This window comes from Malassezia vespertilionis, chromosome 1, assembly GCF_029542925.1.
Source record: "Malassezia vespertilionis chromosome 1, complete sequence".
In the NCBI taxonomy this organism is placed as follows: domain Eukaryota; kingdom Fungi; phylum Basidiomycota; class Malasseziomycetes; order Malasseziales; family Malasseziaceae; genus Malassezia; species Malassezia vespertilionis.
The window spans coordinates 1,260,452-1,275,996 of NC_079247.1; the positions used below are offsets into that span (position 1 = coordinate 1,260,452).

Consider the following 15,545-nt stretch of genomic DNA (forward strand, 5'->3'; position numbering starts at 1 on the left):
TGCACCTCCACTACGCAACCGCCATCGACGCGCTTTTCGTGCATGACCGCTACACTTTCGGGGCTGGTCGCCATTCGGGCACGGAACCTGATGCACAGAAGTGCGCAGCAAGACGCACAAGGAACAGCTGCATTACATACGACACGCACAGCTCTCTTTTCGTGCTTTGTCACGTTGCGGCACCCCGGTGAAGTCCCGTTTTTTGTCGCACCTCCTTCCAAGCCCGGGCGCCAAGCTTCATGGGGAGAGTATACCACAGCTCCTATTGCTCCGAAACGCGATTTTGGAGAGTGGGCATGGGGTACCAGCGCACAGGTACTTGTCGCGCTATGGATTTGCGGCACTGACTTCACGGCATGGCAGCGAGTTTGGGAGGTTTCCTTTAATTTACACCATCCGCCGCAGGCCAGTGCCGCACAAGAGAATCTTGTGTACCTCGGATTTATGCGTGCCACAGAGCCCGATGCAGCGGTAGAATACATTACCATTTCCCCACGCACCCTTGACACCAAGCCTACACAGCGCGAAGCAACAAGCTACACATTGGATGCCGCGCTTGCATTGCGCGATACACAAGCGGACCTGGTGCGCACACAAGCAACGCTGCGTGCGCTTCGAGAGCGCACTACATCGGTGCTGAGCGGCAACAGCAGTTTAGTCCAGCATCGCTACTTGCTGCAAGAACGGCACCATGTACAGCATTTACAAGACGCACTGGCGCGAGGCAGCGCCGAACTATCACAGCTCCGCGAAAGCATTGTTCAGCACCGTGAACGTACAAATATACAACGTCAGGAGGCGTCGGAGCGTGGCGCAAGCGCACAGCAGCGTATGGAAAGTCGCATGGAGCGCTTACGAGCGGACAGTGCCGCGATACGGTACGTCAACATCTTGCTAATCAAAGCTCACAACTTTTGCAATTGCAGCAAGCGGTGCATGTAAATCGACAGCGTCTGTTTTATGAGCTGGACACAATATACCCTATCCAGCTAGAAGATGCGCGAGAGCTATTGTACTCGATCGTGCACCTGCCACTTCCCAACGGTGTTGCATCGTCGAATGCAGGCACAGGGGGGGATCCTGAAAGCACCGCATCTGCGCTTGCATTTGCTGCACAGCTTGTACTACTGATCAGCGCCTACCTGCACCATTTTTTGCCGTACCACATAAAGACTTTGGGAAGTCGTGCGACGATGCGCGATACCATTAGTGTTATGCAAGGCCCCAGAACCTTTGTTCTCTATGGAAAAGGCATTGAGCGCTACCGCTACGAATACGGCGTATTCCTGCTGAACAAGGATATTGAGCACCTCATGAACCAGCACCACGTTCCAGTCCTGGACTTGCGCAACACACTGCCCAACCTCAAGAATCTGTTGGTCACGCTTGCGTCGGCACCGTACACACCTCCATATACCCCGTAGTGTTCTTACACGCGACGCGACGCGCTCTCTTTTGTAGGGTATGGTTATTGTGAACCGCCCACGGGAGACGGGCGATACCTATTCACATCCCCTTGGAGGCATTGGGTTTGTGGATGCGTACCGAAGTATTTGCCGCTCTGCGCGGAAGCGTGTTCTCGGGACGGACACGGATACTTTTGCGCCTGGCGGCACGGCCGTGTTGATTCTTGCGACGCCTGCCGTAGATTCACTTGCGTCGGTACGCATATTTACACGCTTGCTTGCCGAAGACGAAATTGCGTTTCGTGTTGCACCCGTGAATGGGTACCGCTCGCTGCAGCAAGTGTTAGCGGAGGATGTGGAAGGTCACAAGGAGCTGCACACACTCGTCTTTATCAACTTTGGCTCGCTGCTCCCTTTGCCAGAGACGATCCCACTTCCACCACACTGCACACTGCATATTATTGATTCGCACCGGCCCTGGAATCTGAGCAATTTGTTCGCCACGTCGCAGATGAACGACCGCATTCATGTCTGGGACGACGGCGAAATTGCGGAGCGGCTTGGACGCGAGCGTGAGGCGTATGAAATGCTCGAGTTTGACGTTGATTCCGGTAGCGAGGAGAGCGACAGCGATGCTGATGGAAGCGATCATGATACCCCTGCGTCGCAAAATGGAAAACGACCGCGCTCCGAGGACGACGGTGCGTCTCCGAAACGATCGCGCATGGATAGCGAACAGCGCCAGTTCTACCGTGCAACACTAGCCAAATACTATTCCCGCGGTGCATGGTCTGGCATGGGCGCTGCACAACTGATGTACATGCTTGCCGTCTCGCTCGGCCGCAGCGACCGTGACAACCTCTGGTATGCTATTCTCGGTCTCACTGCCCAATATATCACCAACGCAATCCACTCTGCGACATATGACGGCTATGCTGCTGCGCTTGCATCAGACGTGATTGCCATGAATGCAGATGCCACGTCAGCGGAGACTCGTGGCCTACAGGACGTGAATTTTCATGGAGCGGACGACTCCTCCGTCCGTGTTGTCCCTCACGAGCTCCGGTTCACATTGTACAAACACTGGTCATTGGAGACAAGTATGTATCACACAAGCTACGTTGCGGCCAAACTCGGTATCTGGCGCGAAAAAGGGATCAGCAAGTTGCGTGGACTGCTCGCTAAAATGGGCCTTTCGCTGGCCAACTGCCGACAGATTTACGCGCACATGGATCTCGATTTGCGGAAGTCGCTAGTGCAGCGCATGGAGTCCATTGCTCCGGAATATGGCATGTCGGACATTGTATACCGCTCCTTTACGCGCTCGTTTGGTTTTCGATTCATGCCGATCAGTGCGGCCGATGCCGTGGAAGGTATTTCGGCGCTTCTCCAAGCCGCACACGGCGTGCGAATTGAAGTGGAAGGCGTGCAGATCGTCCGCACAGACACGACGCTTGGCAGCGCTCGTAATGCCGACACAAAAGCGGATCGCGGCGCTGCGACGTACGGCGCACGCGAGCTATGGAATCTGGAAGATACGGGCGTGCATACAAGCATGCGGGGCAAGGACTTGCACGGGGACACACGGGATGATACAGTATGGGAAAACAACTGCTCGGCATTGTGGGTACAAAATTTTTTCGAGGCATACCGTGCCATGGACGTACATAAAACGCAAAACCTCGAGTTGCTGCATCGCTCGCTGCAGCTCGCCAAGGCTCTTCACCAGGCGATTGTTGCACAGGGCGTGAGCATCATTGTGAAGCAATCTATCAAAACATTACGATCTTTTCGGCTGACTGTACTCCAAGAAGGGCCCTACCTCAATCTGTTTGCCCATTCAGACACGCTGACGCGACTCGGGCTTTGGCTGATCGACGCGTTGCGCGATATTGTGACCGACCAATCGGAGCGTCGCGCAGCAGCGCGGCGTGCTTCACACCGTAACAAAGGCGAGAGTCTGACCGAGATTGCGGAGCAGCAGCACGCTCTGCAGAGCCTGCCGTTTGTGCTCGCAGCGCTGGATGCATCGCGCGACGTTTTTGTGGTGGTCGGCCTGGTCGGCGCGCCCGAGTACGGCGATACCAGCCGCAATCGATTCGGGCTCGCATTCCAAGAAGCATGCACCGCAAGCGGTGCGCGCATGCGCAACGACCGCTTCGACGCGAGCGTCCTGGAAATCAAGCGCGAGGACCTCCTCCTGTTCGTAGAAGCGCTCCACTTGAAAGCTTAGCTGCATGCATTCACGTAATAACACGTGACCTGGTTATTTTTGCTCACATGGCTTGTATATGGCGCACAGCGATTGGCTCAAATTGCGCGGCGGCCGATAGAAGGATGAGATCAGCACCGGCCCGCCTTTGGCACCACACCCTTGTTTGCACGCAGGTCGGACATTACGCGCCGAGATCCAACGCGATTGCCCGAAAAACTTTCGAAGCGTGACGCGTCGAGTGTAAAAGTCCAACACTGGCAGCAGGTTTTTGCTTCTAGGTATTTTGCGCGCCTGCGTCCTTCACTTGTATACACAACGCTTCCCGTGGCCCTATTTCTCTGACGCGTCCATTGCACGCGCCCACTGACAATGGAGGCCGGGGCTACTGCTTCGAACACTCCCACTCTCTCCCAGGGTACACAGCCCGGAAATACAAATGACTTAGATGGTACATCACCGTCTGCTGTGGCCAGCCTGTTGAGCCAACTACCGCAGCAGATGCAACGCGAAGTGGCCGCGATGACCAAGGAGCGTCTTCAACATGTTATTTCGCGCATCCAGCAGCTTAAAGCTAGCGGTCAAAATGAGCAGAATAACGAAGAATATGCGTCGCTGGTTCGCACACTTAAGGCATTTCAATATTTGCAGCAGTTGCGCGTACAACAGCTTGCTGCTCGACAGCCCGGCACCGCGCAGGCGGCACCGTCGAGCAGGGCACCCGAAGCTATGGCCCAAACTGCCGAAAGCGTGCCGGCTGCGGGCAACTCGCTTACACCAGAACAAGTTATCACGCTTCGGAATCAAGTGTCTGCCTTTAAGCAGCTCTCCCGGAATCAGCCCATGACACAAGCGTCGCAGCAGAAAGCTGCTGAGGAAGACGCAAAACCCACACCGACTGCCTCGTCGTTGGCGACAAAAGTTGCCGATGCAGCCGCCGATTCGCATGCCGCACTTTTGGCTGCCAATGGCGCTGCTGTACCGAATACCGCGACTCCCCCAGCAGACTCACAGCGCGCCGAGACGCCCAAGGACGATCCCAAGAGCGGCATCCATCCATACAATGCGTTCCTGCATCCTTTTACGCTCCTGGCCAAGCCAAGCACAAAAGGCGGCGACGATCTGGCCGCTATGCAGCAGCGTCTCTTGATCCCCAGCCTGCTTCCTTCTGGCCTCAATGCCCGCCTTTTGCTTGAGGAACGCGACCGCTTCATCGATGCACGCGTTCAGCAGCGCATCCGCGAGCTGGAGTCTTTCCCATCCACCATGGCACAAGTGCCTACAATGGATGCTGCTGCAGAGTTGAGCAAAAAACCGCTTCATGATCAGTTCACCGGAAATGCTGGCCATGGCCGCAACAGCAAGGTGAAGGCGCTAATTGAGTTGAAATCACTTCACCTTTTGAAACGTCAAAAGCAGCTCCGCGAAAAGGTTGTCGCTAGTATGCAACTGGCGACGACGCTTGGCCTTGATCGCTCGGCTTTCCGTCGCGTGCGCAAGCAAGCACTTCGCGACGCGCGCGTCACCGAACAGCTCGAGCGAAAGCAACGAACGGAGCGTGAGCGCAAGGCCAAGCAGCGCCACACGGACTATTTGTCCATGATTTGTGCGCACGGCAAGGACCTCGTCGCTGCGCACAACAAATCGTCGGAGCAAGCCAAGAAGCTCGGCCGTCTTGTGCTCAAGTTCCATTCGGATTCGGAGCGCGAGGAGCAAAAGCGCATCGAGCGCGTCGCCAAGGATCGTCTCAATGCGCTCAAGGCAGACGACGAAGAAGCGTACTTGAAGTTGATTGACACGGCCAAAGACACGCGCATTACCCACCTTCTGCAGCAGACGGATGCATACCTTGACACTCTTGCACAAGCTGTGCAAGCACAGCAGAACGATGATGTACATATGGACATACCTGCGGTTGAAAAGTCGCGCCTCCTCTCGGAAGGAGGTGTCGACGAGACGACTTTTGGCGCGTCCAAACAGGACGATGCCGAAGATACCGGCCGTGTAGACTACTACTCTGTGGCGCATCGCATCTCAGAAAAGGTTGTGGAGCAGCCCTCAATTCTTGTGGGCGGCAAGCTGAAGGATTACCAGATGAAGGGTTTGCAATGGATGGTGTCTTTGTACAATAATCGCTTGAACGGCATCTTGGCCGACGAGATGGGCCTTGGAAAAACTATTCAGACCATTTCGCTTATTACCTTTTTGATTGAGCACAAAAAACAGAATGGGCCTTACCTTGTCATTGTACCGCTTTCTACCCTTACCAACTGGGTTAACGAGTTCAACAAATGGGCGCCTGCTGTTTCCACGCTTGTATACAAAGGAACTCCCAGTATGCGCAAACAGCTTGCCTCGCAGCTCAAGATGGGCACGTTCCAAGTGCTGCTCACCACCTACGAGTACGTTATCAAGGAAAAGAATTTGCTCGGCAAAATCAAGTGGACCCACATGATCATTGATGAAGGCCACCGCATGAAAAACACACAGAGCAAACTCACGCAAACCCTCACGCAGTCCTACTCTAGCCGCTACCGACTTTTGCTGACGGGCACACCGCTGCAAAACAATTTGCCCGAGCTATGGGCGCTGCTCAACTTTGTGCTTCCCAAGATCTTCAACTCGATCAAGAGCTTTGACGAGTGGTTTAACACGCCTTTTGTCAACACAGGCACCACCGACTCGAGCATGCAGTTGAGCGAAGAAGAGGCGCTGCTTGTCATTAAGCGTCTCCACAAGGTTTTGCGTCCTTTCTTACTACGCCGTTTGAAGAAGGATGTAGAGGGCGAGCTGCCAGACAAGGTCGAAAAAGTGGTCAAATGCCGCATGAGTGCCCTTCAAATGAAGCTGTATCAACAGATGAAGAAGTACAAGGTTATTCTCAGCGATATTGGCCAGCCAGGTTCCAAGGTGAAACCGCAAGGGATTCGCGGTTTGCAAAACGCCATCATGCAGCTGCGCAAAATTTGCAATCACCCCTACGCTTTCGAACAGGTAGAGGCGATTATCAACCCCACCAAGGAAAACGGGCCAGACTTGTACCGCGTCGCGGGCAAATTTGAACTACTCGACCGCATCCTCCCGAAACTGTTTGCCACGGGCCACCGTGTCCTGATCTTTTTCCAAATGACTGCAATTATGGACATTATGGAAGACTTTATGCGTTTCCGCGGCATCAAATACCTGCGCCTTGATGGCTCCACCAAACCAGACGATCGCTCCATTTTGCTCAAGGAATTCAACAAGCCAAATTCGGAGTACGATGTGTTTATTCTGTCTACGCGTGCGGGTGGTTTGGGCCTTAATTTGCAATCTGCCGACACTGTCATTATTTACGACTCAGACTGGAATCCGCACCAGGATTTGCAGGCGCAAGATCGTGCGCACCGTATCGGACAAAAGGTGGAAGTGCGCATTCTGCGTCTCATCACGGAAAAGTCGGTGGAGGAAACCATTCTGTCGCGAGCACAGTCCAAGCTGGAAATCAATGGCAAAGTCATCCAGGCAGGCAAGTTTGACAACCAGGCCACCGCGGACGAGCGTGAATTGCTTCTGCGTGCCATGCTAGAAGCAGACAATGAGGAGGAAGAGGAAGAAGAGCGCGCCGAGCTGAACGACGACGAAATGAACGAAATGCTCGCGCGTTCGGAGGGCGAGGTGCAGCGCTTCCAAGAAGTGGATCGCGAGCGCAACGCCGATGAAGAGGCCGAGTGGCGTGCTTTGGGAAACACTGGGCCTGTCCCAGAGCGGCTCATCACCGAGGCGGAGCTGCCCGATGTATATCGACGCGACTTTGACGCCGAGTTTTTCGACAGCACGCCAGAAGAACAGCCTCTGTCTCGTCGCCGCAATGTGGTGCATTACGACGACGGGCTTACCGATGATCAATTTTTGCGCGCCTTGGAGGGCGAGGAAGATTTGTCACATGTCGTGGAGCGCAAGCGAGAGCGCGCAGAAAAGCGCCGCATGAAGCACTCTCGAAGCGAAACAGGCACGCCCGATCCGCTCTCTGCCCCCGAATCCCTCGCCGATTCTGTCGAGTTGAAACGGAAGCACGGCATGGAAATTGATGCAGAATCCGCGCTGCTTTCCAAGGACGAGCTGAACAAACGACGCAAGCTAGACAAGCACCAAGAGCGGGTGTTGGCTGGTATTCGCGACATGTATCAGGCAGCAGAACGTGCCGAAGAGCAACAGACGGGTCGTTTGCGCGTAAGCCTTTTCCTCGAGATCCCGAAACGCAGCATGTACCCCGACTACCATGTCTTGGTTGCACAGCCCATTGCCATGAGACAAATTCGCCGCAAGTTAGATACCAAAGCTTACCACTCCTTGGAGCAGGGCAAGCAGGACTTTGATCTCATGTTTAATAATGCGCGAACCTACAACCAAGAAGGCTCGCTCATTTGGAAAGATGCTGAAGAGATGCAGCGTGTTGTGGACAGCGCCTATGCAAACGCCAAGGAGCGTATGGAAGAGGTCAGCGACGCAGAAGGCACCGGCCCCGTTTCCTCGGAAGCGGATCCTATGAACGTATTTTTAGAAAGTGCGGAGCAGTCTACGGATGGGGACACACTGCCGCGCGAGCAGCCCAAGGTTGGTTTGAAAATTAAGCTTTCTATGGCTGGCCGCCGTAAACGTATGTAGCACGGCAGTAGCCTGCATACACTTGATACCAACCCAGCAGTGCCTGACGGCCGAAGCTGTGTTCGACACGTGACATACTACCCCAGACAGCGCACGGGTTTGCGCATCCCCCGATCCACGATGTCATCCACGGATAAAGTGGATCAAGCATTCTTCGGGGTGAGTGGGACTCCTTCCGCAGGAAGCGGCGCACAAACACCACATGTGCAAATTTCGCAGACGCCGGTACTGGAGAACAACAACCCGTTTGACAAAGAGTCTATCCCTACCGAGGCTCGCCACCAGCAGATTGTAGGTCTCCCAGGCGATAAAGTCGACAACAGCAAGGGCAAGCTGCTGCTTGCGCTGGACGGATCTGAGTCGGGAGATCGCGCATTCAAATACCTGCTGGATACGACTGTAATCTCTCGCGACAGCCATGTTTTCCTTACCACTGTTCTGCCGTCGAGTGTGCTTGGCACTTCTTGGGTGTCTGGCCCACTTTCTATTAATCCCAAGCAGAACGAGATGCTGCAGCAGATTCGTACGCAGGCAATCGAGCGCTTGGTTCCGTACAAGAAGGCTCTCCGTGAAGTGGGCTTTGCTGTTACAATGCACATTTTGCACGGCGATATTCGTGCCTCTCTGCTCAAAGTGCTGAATTTCCACAAAGTCGAGCTTGTTCTCGTCGGCAAGCGCGGCCGCACATGGAAGAAGGGTCTGAGCAGCGGCACGGTGAGCACCTACCTGGTCAGCCACTCGCCCGTTCCTGTTCTTGTGATCAAGTGAACAATATAAACAAGACTGTGATTTCGTTTTTCTCCAAGTAGGCGTTTACAGACGAGAGAAATTGCATAGGTAGCGTCAAACAATGTTGCATTTTGAAGGCATATATGCTAAACTATAGCCTAGACCGAGAAGAGTGCGGATAGCATCTGGAGGCCAAAATCTAACAGGTATAGACAAGTGCCTAGGACACGATCAGACGTCACTTAGTAGTACACGACCGGGGCCTTCTTAGGGCCCTCAAACGCCTCACGCTCAGCCGCAGTCTGGAAGTTACCGTGGCCAAACTTGGAGGAGGTGTCGATAAACTTGAGGTTGACCTTCTCAAGGTCACGGCGCGAGGTGTGGATCTGGTGCGACTTACGGATGGTGAGAACACGCTTCTTCACACCAGGGCAACAGCCCTTGATCATGATAAAGTCATTCTTAATCACACCATAGTGAGGGAAGCCACCCATAGGGGTAATAACCTTTTTGGTAGTGTCGAAATCGGTCGTGCCGGACGACTCGTCGGTGCCATTGCCGATACGGTAGATCTTCTTGTTGAGCTCCGTACGGTGATGGTAGCCGTCCTGACCAGAACGAGCAACAGTGAACATGACGTTCGCAGGGTGCCAAGCGCCGATACAGCCAACCTTGCGGAGACCCTTGTGAGTCTTGCGAGGGAGCTTCTTGGTGCCCCAACGGTGGGTGACACCCTCGTAACCCTTACCCTTGGTCACACCAATCACATCCACGTTCTCATCCTGGGAGAAGAGGGAGCCGGCATCAACTGTCTTCTCAAAAAGGCCCTGAGCAAACTCAACCTTGTCGGCGACAGAGCCGCCATTGACCTGGATTTCCATGAGGTGAGCCTTCTTCTGCTTCAGGCTCGTGTTACGGAGCTGGGTGTGGGCAAGGACACGCACGACAGTGCAGTACTTGCGAATACGCTCGAGCTCACGGGCAATAGACTGGCCGTTGTTCTCCGAGTGCTTCTTGGCGTACTTGGTGAACGCCTTCTTCTTGCTGCGGTACCAGTTCTTGTAAAAGCGACGCTTGAGCTCGTCAGAGAGATGCTCCGCCCAGACAGTCGTGAGGGAGCGGAGACCGCGGGGGGTCTCGACGTAGCCAACGACACCGACAACCACCATGGGGGGCGTCTCGATGATCGTGGTGGCTTCGACAACCTCACGCTTGTGAAGCTTCGAGCCCGGACGGTCAAGATCACGAACGATGTGAGTCATACCCGCCTTGTAGCCCATAAAGGCGGTGAGGTGAACGGGCTTCTTGGGGTCGTCCTTGGGGAACGACTTGCAGCGGCCGCGGTGGCTCGCGGAACGCTTGCGCGGCAAGAAGCCAAGCGAACCGTGACGAGGGTGCTCAAACTGCAGAGCTTGTTAGTAACCGTGTCCTTGCGGCATTCTTTTACGCACCTTGCAGTGAGACATGCTGTTGCCGTCGAGGTAACGAGTCGAAGAAAAGGGCCGGCTTGGGTATAGGGCGCTCACGCGCTAATTTTATCACGTGTACAATTATAACATTACACGTGATATTGTAGTTTCAATGTGGAGGTGGAGGTATGTGCGCGCTACGTCATGGCTGGCTCGTCGGGGCCCAGTACGTCTGCTCGGCACATTGTACAGCTTACACCTGCACCGTTAGCGGTTGGCCACCATAAAGGGGACCAGTCGGTGCGACACCTGATGCATGTGGTACGAGTTGATTCCATAGTTTCTGACGGCTCTGGCTTGGCTTCCACTGTCCAGTCCATCTTTTGCTCTCCGAGCATGGGTATTAAGGTGCCGTCTTTGACAAAAGATCCAGCTCCACCAACATTCTGCAGCACTGCATCCATCCGCCTTGCATGGCGTAGCAGTGCATGTGTTGATTCCACCACTGCCGAGTTGCGGTGAGATGCGCTGCTTACTTGCTTGTTTGTTCGGGCATGGATTTGCAATGCGGTCAGCCCAAGCTTGGCGTCGGTTTCGTAATAGTCGTAAATAATCTTCGTTTTAGCCGAACTGCGATGTTCTTTGCACCATATTTGGGGGACCATGTGGCCAGTCTCCGTCTTGAAAGTCACCGTCGGTACCGTGACACGACGCGACGTTTTTACCGGAAAGATTTCAAATGCGAATGTATACGCTGGCTGCATTAGGAATGCGCATGAAACGTGGAAGGATACGCGGCAGCCAGGCTCAGAGCAAGTGACTACGGCACCTCGCACTTCATGGCAGATGGAGCATGGGGTCTCGTACCGCCAAAGGGGAAGATTCCCGGCGCCTTCGATAGGATGCATTGTGTCTGCATTGCCGCACAACACTTCAGGGACCCACGTAGCACAAATGAGATGCGCCCAGTTGCTGGACTCTGTCCGCTTGTACACATCCAGTGCGGTGAGCGTATTGGTCATGGGGCCCAGCACATCAAATTCTGCCTCGGCTCGACGCATTCGACCTTCTGGCATCGTCCGGTCGGTACCTGCTTCGTCACACAACACACAATGGGGTATCGCGGAATAGTTTGGATCTTGGTCATTCTCACATAAATCGCATCGCCAGTTTGTATTTTCCAAGTCTTCGTCCGTAAAGCCAATACAGCCTTGGTGTGCAACCATTCCGCACTGGATGCAGTTGTTCAGGCGCTTTTTTGGATCCAAACGTTTGCACATCACGCATTTCCCAAACTCTGTCGCTGGCCCCGAAGTAGGCCCTGTATGCGAGGAGATGGACTGTTGGGGAGTAAAAGGTGTCATGTCCGTGGGTACATTGGGCGGGAGCACAACACCAAGCCCATTTTCTTCGCCGCCATGCTCCAGTGCAGACTGTCGTTTGGCCTCTGTGATAAACATGGGCACTGGTTCTGCAGCATACTTTCGCCAGAATTCGCCGCAATATACACAGAGTGCACGGGAAGTCCAATTAAAGAATACCTTGTACCAAAATGGGCTTGCGGTCGTGGAGCAAAAGGTGCATTGCAGCTTCACTGCAGGATTCAGCTCGTAGATTTCCTGCAGCTCACCTTCACCCAAGATAGAGTTGGAGGGTGAGGCTGCGCGGAGCTCGCGCTGCTGGGCAGCAGGCGTGCTTTCAAACGTAGCATCGACTTCGCCATTCTCTACTGCACTCCAACGCTTGCCCAGTTTCTTCGTCTGTAAGTAGTATACCATTTGCACAATCTCTCCTGGACTCTTGCCAGGAAGCGCGGCTTTTAAAAAGTGCATATCCGCGTTGTGGTCCTTCATTGTTTTGCTCATGGTGGCGATTTCGCTGGGACTGAAGTGCACATAGGCAAAGTCGCTGTCGCGGCTTTGCATATATTGATTTTTCGCCGCTGCAACATCATAGTCATTCGCGCACAGCAGCATGAGCGCTCTGTCGATGAACGCATGGTGGTATCGCGGAATAGACGACTTTGGCGCCTTTACACTCGCCATATACTCGTCTAATGCATCTGAAGAGATTATGGGGGAGGGAGTAAAAATGGTCGTGACCGTTTCGTCCGAGCCCCGCGCATACAAAGCATCTTCATCTTTCTCGTACTCCTCTTTTTCCGTATCGCTTTCTCCTTTTTTTCGCTTTGCTGCGCCCGCTTTTTTTTTTGGTTTTCCTGTAGCCTTGTTGGTTTGCCCTGCAAAATTACCCATGGAATGCTCAATTGCTTGTGCATGGCTCCTATTTGCGTCCACTTGTTCTTCCCATAGAAGCACGTTCATTTGGTACTTGGCGCCGCAGCGCGTGACCGCACGAGGGTAGATTGAGTCGTGTTGATTCAGAAAATCGGTGGCAGAGGAGTACTCGCCAAAGTACCGGTACGGCCAGCCTTGGAAGCAGCGCAGACCAAGGCGATCCATCGGCGTGCGATAAAGCATGTCGTCTGCAGGCTGCGCCACATCGCCAAAAAGACGCGATTTGTTCGGGCGCCGCGGCATGTTGACGACTTGAGCGCGTGATCCACGGACGGCTGTAGATAGATCGGCATCCAAACCACCGCCGCCGACGCCTTGTTCTTGGACGATCTGGTCATGCTGTTTGGCGCACGTCGCGCATGTCCAGCTATAGCCTTTTGCGGGCTTCGATTGCAAAGGGGGGTTTAAGCAGCGCATGTGAAAAAACTTGCGGCACGTAGCACAGCGTACAGATTCGGCAGTGGGTGCCCATTCTCGGCAAACGGCACATCCGCGCAGCGCATCGCACAAATCGGCTGCGATGCCAACCTCCGCGACAATAAAGGAATACTTTTCACGCAGCGCATCAAGCACTGCCTGCGGCGCATTCTTCACCTTCCATGTGGGAATGACCTCGTAAAAGCGATGGATGTATCGATCGTACATCTGATGATAATAGAAATGATCATCGCGACGTTTCCATGCTGCCAATTCCGGCGAGGATCCATCGCTAATAAGAGAGCGGTGCATTACTCTACACTTCCCACGAAGCGCACCATATTCGTACACATCAGCATGCATCGTTGCTACCAAGAGCCGCGAATCATTGTTCGCCCGGTGCGTCAAATCCCGCATTCGAAGAAACACATTCGCACGTACGTGACTGGGGTACCTGCCTTCTTTGTCGTACAGAAAATCCATCACACGTGCCACAATATATGGCTCTCCAATCCCACCAGCCCAAGGTGCGGAAATGTATACAAAATCTGCAAGCGTCAACCTCGTGTGCTTTTTCCCATACCATTCATCCCAACTGTCATACCATTCCTCAGCGTGGCATTGCTCGAACCCGGGCCATTTCGTGAAGGGGCCATGCCTTGGACATGTACCGTACAGATTTGTTACAAATTACTGCAGGTCGAATTCGTGGCTGGCGAGGGTTACTACAGCGTACAAAGTACGTGTGAACTAGCGGCGCCAATGCCACGACGGCCACGTGCAGACCTCCGCTTGCAGCTATCCAACAAAATGTGGAGTGTGTCGTGGCCACCTATGCTGGCTTGCGGCGTCCGTACATACTGCTTGACAATGTATACTATTTTATGATACAAGCAAATATCTAAGGGCATCAACATCATTATCAGGGTGATCGTAGGTGTTCGTCAAGCTGCATTGAAAATCAGTATTTCCTTGTCAACGCTCAATGTTGCGGCGCAGAAGAGTATAGTATTGGCAACGCTGGTTGATCCATCGGAGTGCGGCTTGCACTGTCGCACAGCCCCGGATGAACCTTTTGAAAACCTGGCATATAGCCATGGTTCAAAATAGAACTCCCAAGCATGGGTAGGCCGGCGCTTACGGGAGGAATCGTCATAGCACTTCCCAGTACGCCATGCATTGGGTTCGCAAGACCTGCGGAAATTTGTGAATTTGTAGTACCCACTGACCAAGGGCTGTGTATATCCTGCGTACCAGAAGAGCTTCCGGTATAAAGTGGAGATGGCGACATGTAGAAGTCTGCAGAGTTCGGCATCGTGGACGCCAGATTTACACTTAATTGATTCCGCCTTGCCATACCAAACTTTGGCGTTTGATTCATTGCGCTGCGATCAATGCTCCGGACAGTAGGAATTCCATGGGGGTATCCAGCAGCCAAGCGATAATACTGAAACGTCAAAAGCGACGTCTCGTGCGCTCGAGGCGTGGTATATGGAGAGACCTGCTTGAACGGAAGAAGTAATTCTGGATCCATGCCTGGGGCCCCACATACCAATGTATACGAAGGATTCTGGCCAGAATTAGATAGCGCCAGGCTCGGCCAATCTTGGCGCATCTTGTTGTCCATGACGTGGGTGTCCCCAGTGAGCAAGAAATCGTTGAATGGCTTCGTGAGGGTGCCATCCGTAGGTATATCGCTTTTCGCATTGGTTACACCGTATGTATACGGGAGCGCACACGCAGGCGTCGTCGATGCTACCGAAGGATTCGAGCTCGGCGTCCCAAAGAGAGAGGCGGGTGTCTTTTGCATTCTCGGACGTGCATTACCTTCAATTTCATCGTTTGCAACATCCTGGCATCCACGCTTCCTCTTGGTCTGGCCATGTAGCGCAGTATGCATAGCGAGTCCGTAGGGCTGCTCATAAGAGGGGGTGAAAAAAGGCACCTGTCGATTGTTGCCCGCTAGCGGGGGAGGGGGGGATATAATTGGTACGCATTCGGTCCAAGCCAAAATTTGCTGGTCCTCAACTCGCTTCTTTGCAAAACGATCCGACATGCATTGCCACCACTGATAATCGGCGACGGTGGCATTTGCATTCGTGCCAATCCCACGCAGGAGCTGCATCTCCATCTTGGTGATTTCCTTAAGAGGGATGTGAGAAACATCAGACCATGTCTTGTTTGTATAGGTATGGTCATCCAAAAATTTATTCGCGAGGACCAGCGAGGTGATAAACAAACGGTACTCGCTCCCCAATTGTCCTTCCAAGTTCTCATGCCGGGCCTTTAGACGATATATATATAGCAGCGCCAGTGTGACGACCGACCGCGAAACTTGCGTTACGCGCAAAATATCCTTTACAAAGGAGACAAAAAGGTCCGTGGGATATAATTGAGCGCGTGTCGGCTTTGCTTTTTGCTCGTTTAC

The 15,545-nt window shown here is 53.7% G+C and overlaps 4 protein-coding genes across 4 annotated transcripts; 3 read left to right on the forward strand and 1 right to left on the reverse strand.

Moving 5' to 3' along the window:
• Window positions 1-42: 42 nt before the first annotated feature.
• Window positions 43-1,424, forward strand: MVES1_000705 (uncharacterized protein; the record flags this gene model as incomplete). The annotated part of the gene is made up of 2 exons (XM_056205561.1): window positions 43-878; window positions 905-1,424. 2 exons carry the CDS (start codon window positions 43-45, stop codon window positions 1,422-1,424), a joined length of 1,356 nt encoding a protein of 451 aa, XP_056061536.1.
• Window positions 1,425-1,464: 40 nt separating this feature from the next.
• Window positions 1,465-3,639, forward strand: CDC45 (DNA replication initiation factor cdc45; the record flags this gene model as incomplete). The annotated part of the gene is made up of 1 exon (XM_056205562.1): window positions 1,465-3,639. The coding sequence occupies one exon, from the start codon at window positions 1,465-1,467 to the stop codon at window positions 3,637-3,639; it is 2,175 nt and encodes a 724-aa protein (XP_056061537.1).
• Window positions 3,640-4,225: 586 nt separating this feature from the next.
• On the forward strand, window positions 4,226-8,265 carry STH1 (RSC chromatin remodeling complex ATPase component; the record flags this gene model as incomplete). Its single annotated transcript, XM_056205563.1, has 2 exons — window positions 4,226-4,229; window positions 4,346-8,265. 2 exons carry the CDS (start codon window positions 4,226-4,228, stop codon window positions 8,263-8,265), a joined length of 3,924 nt encoding a protein of 1,307 aa, XP_056061538.1.
• Window positions 8,266-9,236: 971 nt separating this feature from the next.
• RPL3 (60S ribosomal protein L3) lies at window positions 9,237-13,429 on the reverse strand (the record flags this gene model as incomplete). The annotated part of the gene is made up of 3 exons (XM_056205564.1): window positions 9,237-10,397; window positions 10,446-10,461; window positions 10,752-13,429. 3 exons carry the CDS (start codon window positions 13,427-13,429, stop codon window positions 9,237-9,239), a joined length of 3,855 nt encoding a protein of 1,284 aa, XP_056061539.1.
• Window positions 13,430-15,545: the final 2,116 nt, after the last annotated feature.